Here is a 14,098-nt window from a genome sequence, read left to right as displayed (position 1 = left end):
TGGTGAAGAAGCACTTTCTTTTCAGGAAAAAGGGAGAAAATTCCTCTTGTTTCAGTGTTTGTATCACTGACTGGATAGTTCAGTAGGGTCCAAGAAGCTTTCATCTGGATAGACCAAATTTCCTGAAAATGTTGAAAACATATTGGTTCCAAACCTCCCCCAAAACCACATGTTCTAGATTAGGCATGTGTTGGGAGCTAACATCCCTCTTTCCCCAATCCACTGGAATCTGGCATTAATAACCCCACACTTAAAAATATTTGAAAAGCTTTGCATTTCTCCTACCCATGGGAATGAAGTGAATGTCACTGCACCAGTGCTGGAAAGGCAACAGCCGAGTTCTGGAGGTTTCTTGTTCATTGGGAAAGCTGACATCCTGGATGGCAGGAGGTTCATCACCGCCTGGAATCTCAAAGAACACCTGAGCTGCTCTTTCCACCTTGAATATTGGTCAAATAGGGATAGAGGGGTTGGTTCATGGGTAGGACTTATCCCTGAGTCCTCGAAGTTGGAAAAGCCCTACAAGATCATCCAGTCCAAGCTGTGACTGATGCCCATCTTGTCATCAGCCCGGAGCACCGAGTGCTACATCCAGGCCTTCCTTGGACACCTCCAGGAACGGGCATTCCACCACTTCCAGTGTTTGAAAGGACCTACGAGGCAGCCAGAGAGGGGCTCCTCGTTAGGAACTGTAGTGACAGGACAAGGAGAAACGGTTGCAAACTGGAAGAGGGGACATAGGTTGGACATATGGAAGGAATTCTTCCCTGTGAGGGTGGTGAGGGGCTGGAATAGATTTCCCAGTGAAGCTGTGGCTGCCCTATCCTAGGAAGTGTCCAGGGCCAGGTTGGACAGGGCTTGGAGCCACCTGGGCTAGTGGAAGGTATCCCTGCCCATGGCAGGGGGTGGAATGGGATGGGCTTTAAGGTCCCTTCCAACCCAAACCATTCCATGATTTTGTGACTTAATAATTTAATGTTTATTTTATGAAGGAGTCAGAAGTGACGTGGTGTTTCTGGATGATGCTGACATCTCGTTAACCACCAGGATTTTTGTCTCTGATCTGTAACCTGGGATGAGGATAATTCCTCAGTACCTCCATCCTCTCATCTCCCAGGGAAGAATGGAGATAGAAACACAGAAGTGCCTCAGTTGAATTATCTGATCTTACACATCCCCAAACCAGAGTCACACTTAGGTAAGAAGGGTGAGGATATTCCATAGTAACGCAGTGCTAGCAAATAGGAGAAGGATCCATAATTCCCAATGCATGCTGAAAACAGGTTGGCACGGTCTCCAAAGGATGGATGGATGGATGGATGGATGGATGGATGGATGGATGGATGGGTGGATGGATGGATGGATGGATGGATGGATGGATGGATGGATGGATGGGTGGATGGGTGGATACCCAAAACTGGTGGCTGCTGCCATGTACCTTTCCCAAACTGGATGAACACCTTGAAGACATCTCTTGATGTTATATCCAGAATCAAATGATGCTGCTAAAACATGTTTGTGGCACTCCATGGTTTTGTCCTGCTCTTGGCAGCTGGGAGTTCTAGCACGTTCAGTACCTCCTTAGGTGTATCCTTTGTTTGACTCATTCCTATAATGGTCAACCTTTTATAGGTTTGATATAAAATCAGCGTAATTACAAAGATCTGTTCCCGTCCATAAAACCAGTTGGAACTGTTTGGCAGGAATTTAAACTATTTCTTGTTAATCCACACACAGAGCTAATAAGGGAAGGCAGGGGTTTTTTAATATCCTATTTATATCAGCAGATGTCCTAAAGAAGTTTGGGATATTTCTGTATTTATAGTAAATCATAGCAGTGTGTAGCGTGCAGAAAGAGAGATTGGAGGGGGGGAAAAGTCAACTCTATTAATCTTGCTAAGAGCAAACATGTCACATGTAATATCCTTGAGTTGCATCACCATCTGGGATTTTTCTGAAGACCTTGGAAGTGATCCAGCAGATGGTAGGGCTGCAGGAGCTGGGGCTGGAACCTGCTCCCTGAAGCATGGGGAGATGTCTTCTGCTGCTGGCTGGGCCACAGCTGGGGGTTTGCACACCAAAAACTCATCTCTTGCGAATATTTTCCTCAGCTTCAAGTGAGATGTTTGCATCTGAACCCAAAGTGCTTCTGCCAGAAGGGACTTGGAATTCCTTGCAGTGGCTTGGAATTGTTTGGAGCGTTCCACTTGTGGTGGCTCTGTTTGGGTTGGGGGTCTTTTGTCATCATATAGAGACATCTTTCCTGCTTGTACTTTTCCCTCCAAGTTTGCCACTCTTGCTGGCTTGACATTCCCTCCTTTTCTGATGTCCTCCCCTTTTATTTTCCCAGCAGCTGTGGAAAATCAGCTTTTGGAGGAGTCAAGCTCTGGAGCGCTGCTCACAGCCAGGGTGTCCAGAGCCCAGCATGCAGCATTCCTGCTCCCACTTTTCCTGGGGGAATCCCGTCCTGTCATGAGGGATTCAGCTGGCCCGAGTTACTGCAGCAGAGTCAGGGGCTTTTCCTACAGGAAATCCAGGGAAAGGGAATATCAATGGTAGGAGTAGATCAGATATCTGGAATGTTTCAAGTGGCAGCTTCACTAGCGATGGTTTCGGTGGTTAGGCAAAAATAATCCCAAAAACAACATTCCAAAGGGACTGATGGACTTTGGTGAGACTTTCCAGCTGTGGCCTGTGACACAGGAGGGCTCACTCTGAGCCAGAAGATCCCCTCGAGACCTGTGGTCCTCCTTGGGAACCTTCTCATTCCCAACTCAATTGTCTCGGGGAGCAATTTGGATGTGCCAGCGCTGTCCTTGAAGCCCTGCAGGTCTTCTCTTTCTTTAGCCTTTCCCAGTCGTGCTCTCGCCCCTTTCCCAGCGTTGATGGCCACCAAGGCGAGCTCACTTGCCACTTCTTGCCCTTCCCAGGAGCCTTTCTGTGGAATTCTTCTCATTTCAAGTCATCTTTCTGTATCAGATGATCAGGATTGACTTCACTACTCCTAGGATTTCCTCACTCCTTCAGTGAGTGGCAGCAGGATTTCCCCATGTTTTCCAGAGCTATTCCCATTTAAGGTTGTGTTTCTGCCTTGCCTGGCTGGGGAGCAGCAGCTGAGCATGTGCAGGTGTCCTCCAGCATCCACCAGAACACTTTATTATTTCCCATGTATATATATTTTATAGGACTGTATATTTTGTTGGACTGAATCTCATTCCATGCTTATTATCCTTCAAAGCCATCCAGCCTGTCCTGTTCTCCCAATCCTTTTCTGTATTAACAGTTCCAGCCAACCTCCCTCGCCCTAAACCAAGGGGTGAACAGAGCTGACAGCTCCTTCAAGGAGGGATCAGAGTTTAAACATAAATTTAATTCCAGTTGAAAGATGGGAAAAGTAGAAGGGGATGGACTTCCCGAGGTCTGGGCCTGGTCTGACCTCAAAGGAGAGCAGACAGCATGTGGAAAGGGGGTGGGAGAGGTGGGATTAGTGGGAAGAAGGACAGAAATCAGGAAGAATAACTGTGCTTGGGTGTCTGTTGCATTCAATCCCAGCAGACAGGACCACCTGGATCTCTAGGACATTCCTGGTGGATATGGAAAGGCATGCCTGAGGAGCAGAAAGGTGCACTCAAGGTTATTCTTGTAAAGAAGGGCAAAGAGGTGCCAGGGAACAGCTGAGAGGTTGGGTTGCTCTTGGATCCCATCAGGACTGCAGTAAATCCTCAACTGCAGCATGGCAAAGTCCCTGAAATCAGGGATGGGAGACATTGATCAGTCAGGAATTCTTCAAGTCAAACCAGTTTCCTTCTCCATGAAAGTGGCAGGTCTGTAGACTCTGGAGCAGCAGAAGATAGTCTGTAATTTGGTTTTTTATACAGCTGTACAGTGGAGGAACACGGTGGATACACCCGTGATCCACATCTTGGAGCGGAAAAGAACAGAGTTTTCTCTGAGACTATCCTTGGAATCAAGGCCTGCATGAAACCACAGTAAATAAACGTGGGTTGGATAACAGGCTTTGAGTCTTGAAGCCTTTCCACTGGAGGAATGGGATGGGGAGGTGGGATTGGCAGTGTGGGAGAAGGGTCTGGGAAAGACTCAGGTTTGCTTAACTTGTAGGTATTTAACCATCAATTAAGAGGTAACCAGTGGGTCAGATATATCATGGAATCCCAGACTGGATTGGGTGGGAAGGACCTTAAAGCTCACCTTGTTCCCCTGCCATGGCCAGGGACACCTTCCCCTATGCCAGGTTGCTCCAAGCCCCATCCAGCCTGGCCTTGGACACTTCCAGGGATGGGGCATCCATGATGTTATAATGATATTATCTGTGTGTTCAACCACTGCATTTAACAAGTATAAATATTTTGAAAAGTGTTTTAAAATATTTTAACAAGTTTAATGTTTAAATATTGGGTTGTGGCCTCTGAAAACCCTGGCAGAAAGGATTTTTTAATTACCATTTTTCTCCTCTGCATGTCAATGTTGGGACAACATCCATCAAGCCAAGTTTTCAAGCCTTGTGCCTCAGCACCTTTAGTTCTGAGGGGAATAGTGATCTGAAATTTTGGTGGCCCTCAGCTTAGACTCAGTAATTTATTACCATTTTAGCCTAAATGGAGCAGTAGCTCATGAACTTCCCATTTTGAGCAAAACCAAGGGAAATTCTGCTGTATCAGAAGCTTCAGCTCCGCACTCCAATTAAACGATCCCCCCCTGCTCTCGGGAGGCGAACAGATGCAAACCCCAGAGAGACTCAGAAGCTCCCAAGCTTAATAAGCCTGGCTTTTTTCCCCCCTCGTGTCAGGAATATTTTTGTGTCTGTCGAAAGCTCCACTTGCAGATCCATAACATCTCTCTCTGCCGTGCCTGGAACAGATGCGTGTGTTGTAATATAGACTGCGAACATTGACATCCCATGTGGTTCTCATTCCTCCCAGTCATCTTTGAAGCTAATTGGATCCAGCCAGCCCAAATGTGTCTGGCTGGCTGCAGCTATTTGTACTTTCACTCTGGTTCTGGTGCTAATGGTGGGATCTATGGAACATGAAATAAACTCTCGTGACTCCGAGGGCTGCCGAGGCACAGCCGCTCGCGTCTCGCTGGGTTGGGATGGGCTGGGATCTTTAAATGGGATTTTTTTCTTCTTCTAATGTTGTTCACTGGCTGGTGGCTACAGCAAGGACTGGTGGGGCTCAGAAGTGCAGAATCAGGAACCTGGTTGCCCAGCCTAAAAGGTTTTGCAGTCTGGTGTGGCTTCCTAGTGGGATACTGGGATGGCGTCATTAGGAACCCATGTGCTGTCCAACCTGTGAATATTATAAAAAATACTATAAAAATATTACTAAAAATAGCAAATTAGCAGAAATTGTCATTTAGATAAGAGAATCATAGAATGGGTTGGGTTGAGTTGGAAGGACCTTAAAGCTCATTCATCCCCATGGGCAGGGACACCTTCCACTATCCCAGGTTGCTCCAAGCCCCGTCCAGCCTGGCCTTGGACACTTCAAGGGTTGGGGCAGCCACAGCTTCTCTGGGCACCCTGTGCCAGAGCCTCAAAGGCAAGAATTTCTCCCTAAAATTCTAGATAATACCATTTAGAGATAATGTCCTTTATAGATAACACCATCATTTTCCCATGACCCAACAGCACAATGTAGGAAAATCAATATTCCTGTTGGAAAGGGATCAGTAAGGTTGATGGGTAATTTCTCTGGTCCTTTCCTCTAATTATGCATGGGAAAAAGGCTCTTCTGTTGGAAATTTACCTTTCCCCAACCCCTCAGACTCAAAGCAACCTCATTACCTTCAATTGGTTATAATTTTATCTCCGTTAAAGCTGATTTCAGTCATTGCTGTGCTAAAGCCCAGGTTTTAGAGGGATTTCCCTGATGAATAGCGAGGGAGTATTTGGGGATTTTTGCAGTTCATTCCCACTCATGATGAATTCTTGGGGAAGCAGTGGAACATGTTTCACACTTCAGCCTCTGCTCACAAAGTCCTGTCATTTCTCAACTTCACTGTAAATATTTTCTCTCCGTGCTCGGGAGGTTTGGGTTCCCATTGTTTCAAACAGCCAGTTCAGAATAATTCTTTGCTTTTGTGGTTTTTTAGGGTTTTATTCTTACTTTTAAACAATTTGGCTCACAAGGAGTCAGCAGGGGGTTGGACCAGATGATCTTTAAAGGTCTCTTCCAACCCCAACCACTGTGTGATGCTCTGAAATTCGGGTTACTGCTCTCAGCTGAGACCATTCCTGTGCTGCTGCATGGGTCACAAGTACCTCCGTTGTCCACTTGGAAAACAAAATGGCAGTGGGGATTTTCTCTGATGAAATGATCCCTGAATTTCACTAATTTTCTTTTTATTCCCCCCCCTTGTAGGTCCAAGTTCAGTGAAAAACAAGAAAAAGGGTAAGTTTGAGTTTTAACTGTATTTTCCTTTCTGTGCTTTGTGAATTCTCTTTGACAAACACGAGGGAGAAACCAAAGGCAGCTTCCCTCTCCAGGAAAGGCTGGAATAACACCCATAAGCACCCCTTAAAACTTCCTTAGACACTGAAGGAAGTTAATTATGTTGTACAGAACTAATCGTGAAGGTTCTCCAATTGAAGAGTTGAGTTGAGTCAGTGCCAAATACCAGGAGTTGTTGCTGTTTGCCAGCCTTGGCAAAATTCATCCCAATCCTGCCAACCTGCAGCTTGGATTCTCCTTCAAACCCACCAAACTCAGTGTGGACACGCTTTGCATCCCACTTTTCCTTGTGTTACCATTTTATGAGCCCCTTCTGGGTGTTGCTCAGCCCTCAGGGTTTCGTGGATTTGCTGCTGTTCCTCAGGCAGTTTGCAGAGGATTGCTGGGATTTGGGTTGTTCAGGCAGCCCTGTTTGGGGGGTTCCTGATGCCATCCTTGTTTCTGTAGGACTGCTGGGAACACTTAGGGTCCCACACTTAGGGCCCCACATTTACTACAAGGAGGTTGAGTGAATCCAAGGATCTGAGCAGCCGAGTTTTCCGTGTCCGTGCTACTGTATTAGCACATCAAATGGCTTTAATCCTTCGATGCAAACTCCAGAGCCACAGCTGAGAGGTGGGAACAGGCCACACTTAGCAACTTCATTTGTATTTACTCTGAGAAGCAGCGTAAAATTTTATGTTGGAGAAGTTTGTCCTAACAAAGCTCAACCCGCGTTCAATCAGCCCAACAAAAAGCAACTGATGGCTGCAGCCTCCGGAGCAATTCCAGAGGGGCAGGGGGATCTCATGGAGCTGGATTGCATACAGCTGTATAAAGTAGCTTAATTTTATGGTATTGTCACATTTAATTCTTCTTAGAGTTGCAGTTCATTGTTTGATGAGCGAGGGTTTTGGAGAACTCCCTGCTTCTGCCTGCTCCGAGTTTCGGAGCCCGTGGGTGCGGACATGGGAGACTTGGCAGGCTGGGATTTGGATGCTGGGAGCCTCCTTGGAGACCTGATAAGGGAGCTATCAGATAATAAATGGAATATTTTTTGTCTTGTGAGGTTTGTCAATGCAGAGAAGTGGTTGAAATGCCCTGAGGGAGAGGAAAGCACAGAAATGTGTCGCTGGGATGAGCAGTTGTGTCACTGCTGAAGCAGCAGCTCCCTGAGTAGCAGAGCAGATTTCAGAGGCAGATGAGTTAAACCAGCTGTGATGTGCATCCCTCTGGGGAAGGGAAGCCTGCAGTGACAGCAGCAGCACTCCCAGCTCCCTGTCTGCAATCCTCCCTTGGGATGGCCTGGATTGGGGGGGTGTCAGTGAGAGGAGTTTGGTGTGATTTAGGGAAAATGGGCGTAGTTCAAGGGGATCATTTCTAAAGCACGCCATCATCCCGAGGAGGAGGAGTACTGGATTAGAGGAAGGCTGGATTGTGGCCAGCTCAGGTTGGAAGTCATGGCTGCTGATCTGGACAGAAATATTGCTGTGGACATTTGTCCCCTGAAGCCTTTTCCCACTTTTTGTAGGACACCAGTGTGACTTTACTCACCCCTGCTTGCTTTAACTTCATTTTCTGCACATTTCAATTATGCCCACAGTTGTCCCACCCTAATGTCCTTGTGTCCTTGCTCCTGGCTAGTGGCCATCCAGAGATTCTCACTCCTGTGCTAAAACAGATGGATTTTTCCTGACACTTCTGTCCATTACAAAGATGGATATTAGTAGAGAAACAAGTACATAAATGTACTCAGAAACTATTCCAACAACCATAATTTCATATCCCAACTGCCGCTGTCATCTAAAAACGAGTTTAATTCTGTCCTACTGGGGACCTTGTGGCAGCAATTGAAGCGATTTTGCTCCATTTATGCTCCTTGGCAGAAAAGCTGTTCCAAAGTGGCATTTTAAAAACTACATCAAAAGAACATCATTTTTGTCAGGAACGTGGAAAATCAGGAGAGCAGGGACCAGGCTTTCCCTGCAGAGCTTGTTTCATCCCACTCTGTGTACGTAGGAGTCACTCCTGATGTGGCTGTTCCATTTCTCTTCCTTGGGACACGTGAGGTGTTTGAGGATCATGGTAGGGAAGAAGGTTTTTACCACAGGGCTGGTAAAATACTGGCACAGGTTTTCCAGGGAAACTGTGGCTGCCCCATCCCTGGAGTGTCCAAGGCCAGGCTGGACAGGGGCTTGGAGCAACCTGGGCTAGTGGAAGGTGTCCCTGCCCGTGGCAAGGGTGGGACTGGATGGGCTTTAAGGTCCCTTCCAACCCAAACCCGTCTGGGATTCTGTGATTGTAACAGTTCTCCAGTGCTTCCATCCCCTGGATGGGTTTAGTCCTTCCCGAGCCACTCCCTCCATCCAAAGCCCAAAATACTGAATTATTTTGAGGCACAAGCAGCACAGGGGCTCCTCCAGCAATGCTGGAGTGGAGCTGGAGCTCAGCTCTGAGCTGCCCTCTGGAGGAGACCGAGCCATGGGGATCATCTCCTAATCCTAGTGTGCAACAGGTAGGAAGGATTATCCCGGTTTTCCATCAAAACCCAGCAATCTGAGTAACCGTGGAGTGGTTCATCTGGACTGTAACACTCCAGCCTGGGCTGGGTGCGTTGGAACGCGCTCTGGGAGCATCCTGGCCGTGTCCAGAGATCATCCCAGATCTGTAGGGATGTGACCAGCTCCAGGGCATGGGATTTGAGGACTGACCCCGTGCTGACAGCAGAGTGACCAGAGCTGTGACCGGAGCTGTGGGAAAAGACCCCCTGAGCTTCCATCCCTTGGGAGGCCCTGGAGAGCCCCGGTGCCTCGTTTAAATGTAATTCCCAACAAGAAGGAGCCTGCAGGGTGGTGACCCGGTCCTGCCCTGTTGGCAGCATTGTCCTGGTGGTGTGGAGCTGTGGGACACCCACCCCAGCTGTCCTGAGGCTCCTCCTCATCCCTGCCTGCAGCCAGGAGTGACCCATCCCCAATCCCCCATTTCCTGCCGCTCCAAGCCCACCCCACAGCCCCAGGTGACGCCTGTCCTTGTGTTTTCCAGGTAAAAAGGCTGGTCCTCCAGGGCCCAACGGTCCCCAAGGGCCACCAGGGCCTCCCGGGCCGCAGGGTCCCCCCGGCATTCCCGGCATCCCCGGAATTCCAGGCACAACCGTGATGGGACCGCCCGGCCCCCCTGGCCCGCCGGGCCCTCAGGGACCACCCGGAGTGCAGGGTCCCTCAGGTAAGGATCTGTCCGTGCCCTCTGCTCCGAGCGGGGAATGCCGAGCTGGGAATGCCGAGCTGGGAACGCCGGAGGTGTCACCGGAGTGTCCGGATGCGATGGCACAACGGCCTGGAGCAGGACTCGGGTGTCCTGGGCCATGTGGGACCGGGCTTGGAGCAACCTGTGGAAGGTGTCCCTTGGCACAGGGTGGAACTGGATGGGCTTTAAGGTCCCTTCTAACCCAAACCATCGTGGATTTGTGGGATTCTGGGATTCCATGGCTCTAAATGGCCAGGAGCCCCTCAGCTCCGTGCTGTGCTGCCACAGGCATCTCCTCCTTAATTCGGATTTGGCTCCCAGGGAAGGGGATGCAATGAATGACCTGCAGAGGGAAACTTGGCATCCTGGCAGCCAAGAGGTTTTATTCCCACTGTGGATCAGGGAATGAGTTGTGCAATTTTTCCTTCTAGTAGAAACCTGTTGAATAACGAAGAATTTTGATGATTGGACAGAAATGCCAGGAATAAAATAGGGAAATGTTGGATGAATCTTCCTCTTCCTTATGTGTTTTTTTTAATATTTAGTATTTCTATGTTATGTATTTTAATATTACCTGCCCCCCATACTTCTCCTCCTGTTAAAACAGAGGTTTAATGGTTATAATGGGGTAAGAAAAGTTATTTGTATGGGGGCTTCAGGGTTATTTTGGGGTAAAAAAATTTATTTGTTAGGGGGTTAAAGGGTTATTTTGGGGTAAAAGAAGTTTTATTTATGGGATTCTTCACTCAACCTTCCTCTTCAACGATGTGGAATTGCCTTTTGCAGGTGCCACAGACAAGGCCAGCTCCAGAGACATCCAGGTGGGTTGATCTTTCCATGGGAAAAGTCAGCTTTGGGGGGGGATTTTTGTGGACTGGCGCAATGCTTCCCGCTAATCCTCAATCCCTGTGCTCTCCCTTGCAGCCAGCTGTGGTCCATCTCCAAGGCCAAGGCTCAGCAATCCAAGTGAAGAATGGTAAGGATCTCTTGATAATTGTGGGTACCCTCCTGCACCCATAGAATTCCTGGGTCCCAGTCCATCCCATGACACAGCTCCCAGATTTTTCCTGCACCCATGGCCTCGTACCTGGATCCCAGTCCATCCCATGACACAGCTCCAAGATGATCCCTGCCCATCCCTGCCTTCCAATACCCCTGCCCAGACCCCTAGAGAAGAGTCTGGTGTGGAGTCTCCATCCCCATTTCCCCTGAGCTCCTGTTTATCTCCCAGATTTTTCCTGTTCTGTACATCCCAGTAATTTCATCCCACTAAATCTCCCTTCTCCCTGACCTCCAGGTACACCTTGTGCCTCCCCAGCCCCTCCATGACCAGGTCTTTTTCCCCCCCATTCTATTTTAAGCCCTCAGTGGATCCTTGTTCCATTTCATCCCCACTTGCCCATTTTCCTCCAGTTTCCCAGGAATTTAAGGCAGGGAAGGCACAGTGGTGTGAGGACACGGAGGTGTCCAGCCACCAGCTCTTCCTGGGATCCTCTGAGCACCTCTGCCCCCACCAAGAGCCTGGAATCCCAGATCTGGCCGAGCCACTTCCCATCCGCAGGCAGCTCCTCGCTCTCCTCCTCCTCCTTCCTGGATCCCCATCCAAATTCTCCCCAAGTTCCTGCTCTCCTTGCCAACAGCTGGGGCTCATTCATCACCTCCTGCCTCCCTGCTCTGGCTGTGCTGGAGTGGAGCTGCCTTGTCCCCTCCCTGAGTCCCCACATGCAGCTCCTCAGGAACCACATCCATCCATCCTTACCCCAATCCCAGACCGGGAGGAACGCGGCTCCCGAGGGTGGGGGCAGCAGGAAGGGGCTGCAGGATCCCTGTCCAGGAATTCCTGCCTCACACATGGGATGAGGAGGGCTGGCCACTGCTTCTGTGGGAAGGCAGCTTTCCCTCTCGGCAGGCGTGAGCAGCGGCAGCTGGAATTTCTCATGGACAGGGACATGAGCTTACAGCTCCCCAGAATTAAAAGGAAACCGCCCATTCCCAGGAACAATGTGAGGGAAAAGATGCTGTTTGCTTACGTTCAGAAAGCAATTATCCCTTCGTTACTGGGAATGCTGAGGGTTTCCAGAGGGAACGCTGCTCTCTAAGAGCGGGAATGCCCTGTGAGTGTCCTTCCCTGCTGCTCGGGAACAATCCAGAGCTGGGAGCCAGGAATGCTGTCCAGCTGCCAGCCTGGCGAGCTCCAGCTGGGGGCAGGGAGAGGAGAGGCAGATGGAGACTGGGAGGAAGAGAGTGGGATTTGACAAACTGAGGCACCTACAGAGAGATTGGCTCAGAGATTTGAAGCTCCCAGCAAAGTCTGTCCCTAGGTCTGTCCCAGTTATCCTGGTGCCAGAGGACTGGGTGGTGGATCCATAAATCCCTGACTGTGTTGAGGGACCCCAGTTAGGGGTTCTCTGTTGTGATATGATGCAATATCCTTTTTGTTTTTAAAAACCTTAGGAGTTGTAATGGCAAGGGTTTGTTAAAATTATCCCAATGACAAAGTCAGGAATGGTGAAGTCAAGGAACACCAGAATTAAAATCAATTGTGTGGCCCTAAGCTGCTCTCCGTGTGCCTGGAGAAGTGAAGACTCCAAGGAGCCCATTCCAGTGCCTCAAGGGGTACCAAGACAGCTGGAGAGGGACTTGGGACAAGGGCCTGAAGTGACAGGAGAAGGGGGAATGGCTTTAAGCTGAAAGAGGGTGGATTTAGATGGGATGTTGGGGAGAAATTCCTCCCTGTGAGGGTGGGGAGGCCCTGGCACAGGTTGCCCAGAGAAGCTGTGGCTGCCCCATCCCTGGCAGTGTCCAAGGCCAGGTTGGACAGGGCTTGGAGCAACCTGGCATAGTGGAAGGTGTCCCTGCCCATGGCAGGGGGTGGAACGGGATGATCTTGATGGTCCCTTCCAACCCAACCCATTCCATGGTGGTTCCCTGATAACCATTCCCATGGACACAGTAGAGAATAGGGATCCAACAAGCTCAGCTGCAGGATCAGGAGGAGGCAGGTCTGTGTCCAGCCCTGGGATGAGCAGAGCACAACAGGCCTTGCACAAGGGTTTGAGGATGAGAACACGGAAGGTTGGAGGGACAGGCGACCCCACAAGCCGTGGTGTGCTCAGAGCTAGAGAGGAGTCCCTGCTCCCACTCCCTAGCGTGCAATCCTGGGATTCCCTCTCCAAATTCCCTGCTCTCTGTCGTGCTGTGACTGTATTTGTGTTGCTCCTGCGCTGTTCCTCCTGACGGGTACTGAGTGACCGCCGTTTTCTCATACTGAGATCTTTCAGGTGGAGTCCTCAATGACTGGTCTCGCATCACTCTGAACCCCAAGGTGTTTAAGCTGCATGCCCGCAGTGGGGAGCTGGAGGTACTGGTGGACGGCACATACTTCATCTATAGTCAGGTAGAAGTGAGTACGGTCCTAGGCTAACTCCTCCTATTCTTGTGTTCCGGTGGAAGCCTTGCATGAACCACGAGAGGGCTCCAGACAACAGCCAAATGCCAACAGCTCGTGCGGAGCTGTAACCGCTTCAGGATGGGCGTGGGGAGGAGTGTCACACCCCTGTCACCGCCGGGACACCACCCGCCAGGGATTAGTCACTGAAAGCACACCCCACAGCCGCCAGTCCCGGGGCTGTCCCCCCAGATATCCGTGTGGTCATTCCCTGAGCCTTCCGAACCTCCCTGCAGGCAGGGCGCTGAGCTCGGCGCTTTAAAGGACCCGAACGCTGGTCATTTGGGGTTATTTTGGAGTTGTGTCACTCTGGACTCCCAGCCCAGGTGGTTTGGCCAGATTCCAGCCCAGGTGACTCTGTTTGCCTCACCCTGCTCCGTGTAGCTCCATCCCAGCACCGGCTCTGGGATGAAGTGGGCCATGGGTGTCAGGTGCTCTTCTGTGGAACTGGTGACACCTGTCTAGTTGGGATGGGGACAGAAAATACAACTCCACATGGGCCAAAGTATTACTGTTTCCCAAGTGCTTGACACTGATTGCTGGCCACAGTGTTGGGCCACTGAAGCCTCATCGTTCGTGGTCCGCCAAGGAAAAAAAGGGTATTCAGTGTTCAGGCAGCTCCTGCCTCCAAAAGAGCTGGATTTCCTCTCTCAGGAAGAAGCATCTCCCTGAGACTGACTTCTCCTTGGACAGGTCTTCCTCCTGCAGTTGTTTGGAATCAGAGTGTGAGAGAGGGTTAAGTGAGGACAAGTGGAGTTACAGGGCCTTGGAAATCAGGGAGTTCAATCAGTAGAAACGCTGTGAGGTGATTTCCTTCCAAGCTGTGGAGGTTGGGAGAGCCTTTTCCCTGTAGTAGCTCGTGCCTGTGCAAGCACCAAGTCCAGTTACGCAGGAGGCAGCTCCCAGTGCACCTTAGGGCAGTTCTGATGTCACCACTAAAGGAGGCTCCTGGCAC

At 49.9% G+C, this 14,098-nt stretch overlaps 1 protein-coding gene across 5 annotated transcripts in view; it reads left to right on the top strand.

Moving 5' to 3' along the window:
* The window catches only part of EDA (ectodysplasin A), a 61,517-nt gene that overhangs the window by 45,795 nt on the left and 1,624 nt on the right, over window positions 1-14,098 (top strand). The window contains exons 3-7 of one of the 5 annotated variants that reach the window (XM_069015106.1): window positions 6,384-6,413; window positions 9,495-9,674; window positions 10,482-10,516; window positions 10,620-10,671; window positions 12,977-13,092. In XM_069015106.1, the coding sequence (XP_068871207.1) occupies window positions 6,384-6,413; window positions 9,495-9,674; window positions 10,482-10,516; window positions 10,620-10,671; window positions 12,977-13,092 (413 nt within the window). Of the gene's footprint in view, window positions 1-6,383; window positions 6,414-9,494; window positions 9,675-10,481; window positions 10,517-10,619; window positions 10,672-12,967; window positions 13,099-14,098 lie in introns of all 5 variants that reach the window. The other 4 variants (XM_069015105.1, XM_069015107.1, XM_069015104.1 and 1 more) reach the window with 4 other exon arrangements.

The sequence above is a fragment of the Aphelocoma coerulescens genome, chromosome 4A (genome assembly GCF_041296385.1).
Source record: "Aphelocoma coerulescens isolate FSJ_1873_10779 chromosome 4A, UR_Acoe_1.0, whole genome shotgun sequence".
NCBI lineage: Eukaryota > Metazoa > Chordata > Aves > Passeriformes > Corvidae > Aphelocoma > Aphelocoma coerulescens.
Note: the sequence above shows the minus strand (reverse complement) of the source record. Positions and strands in the feature narration are given on the sequence as shown.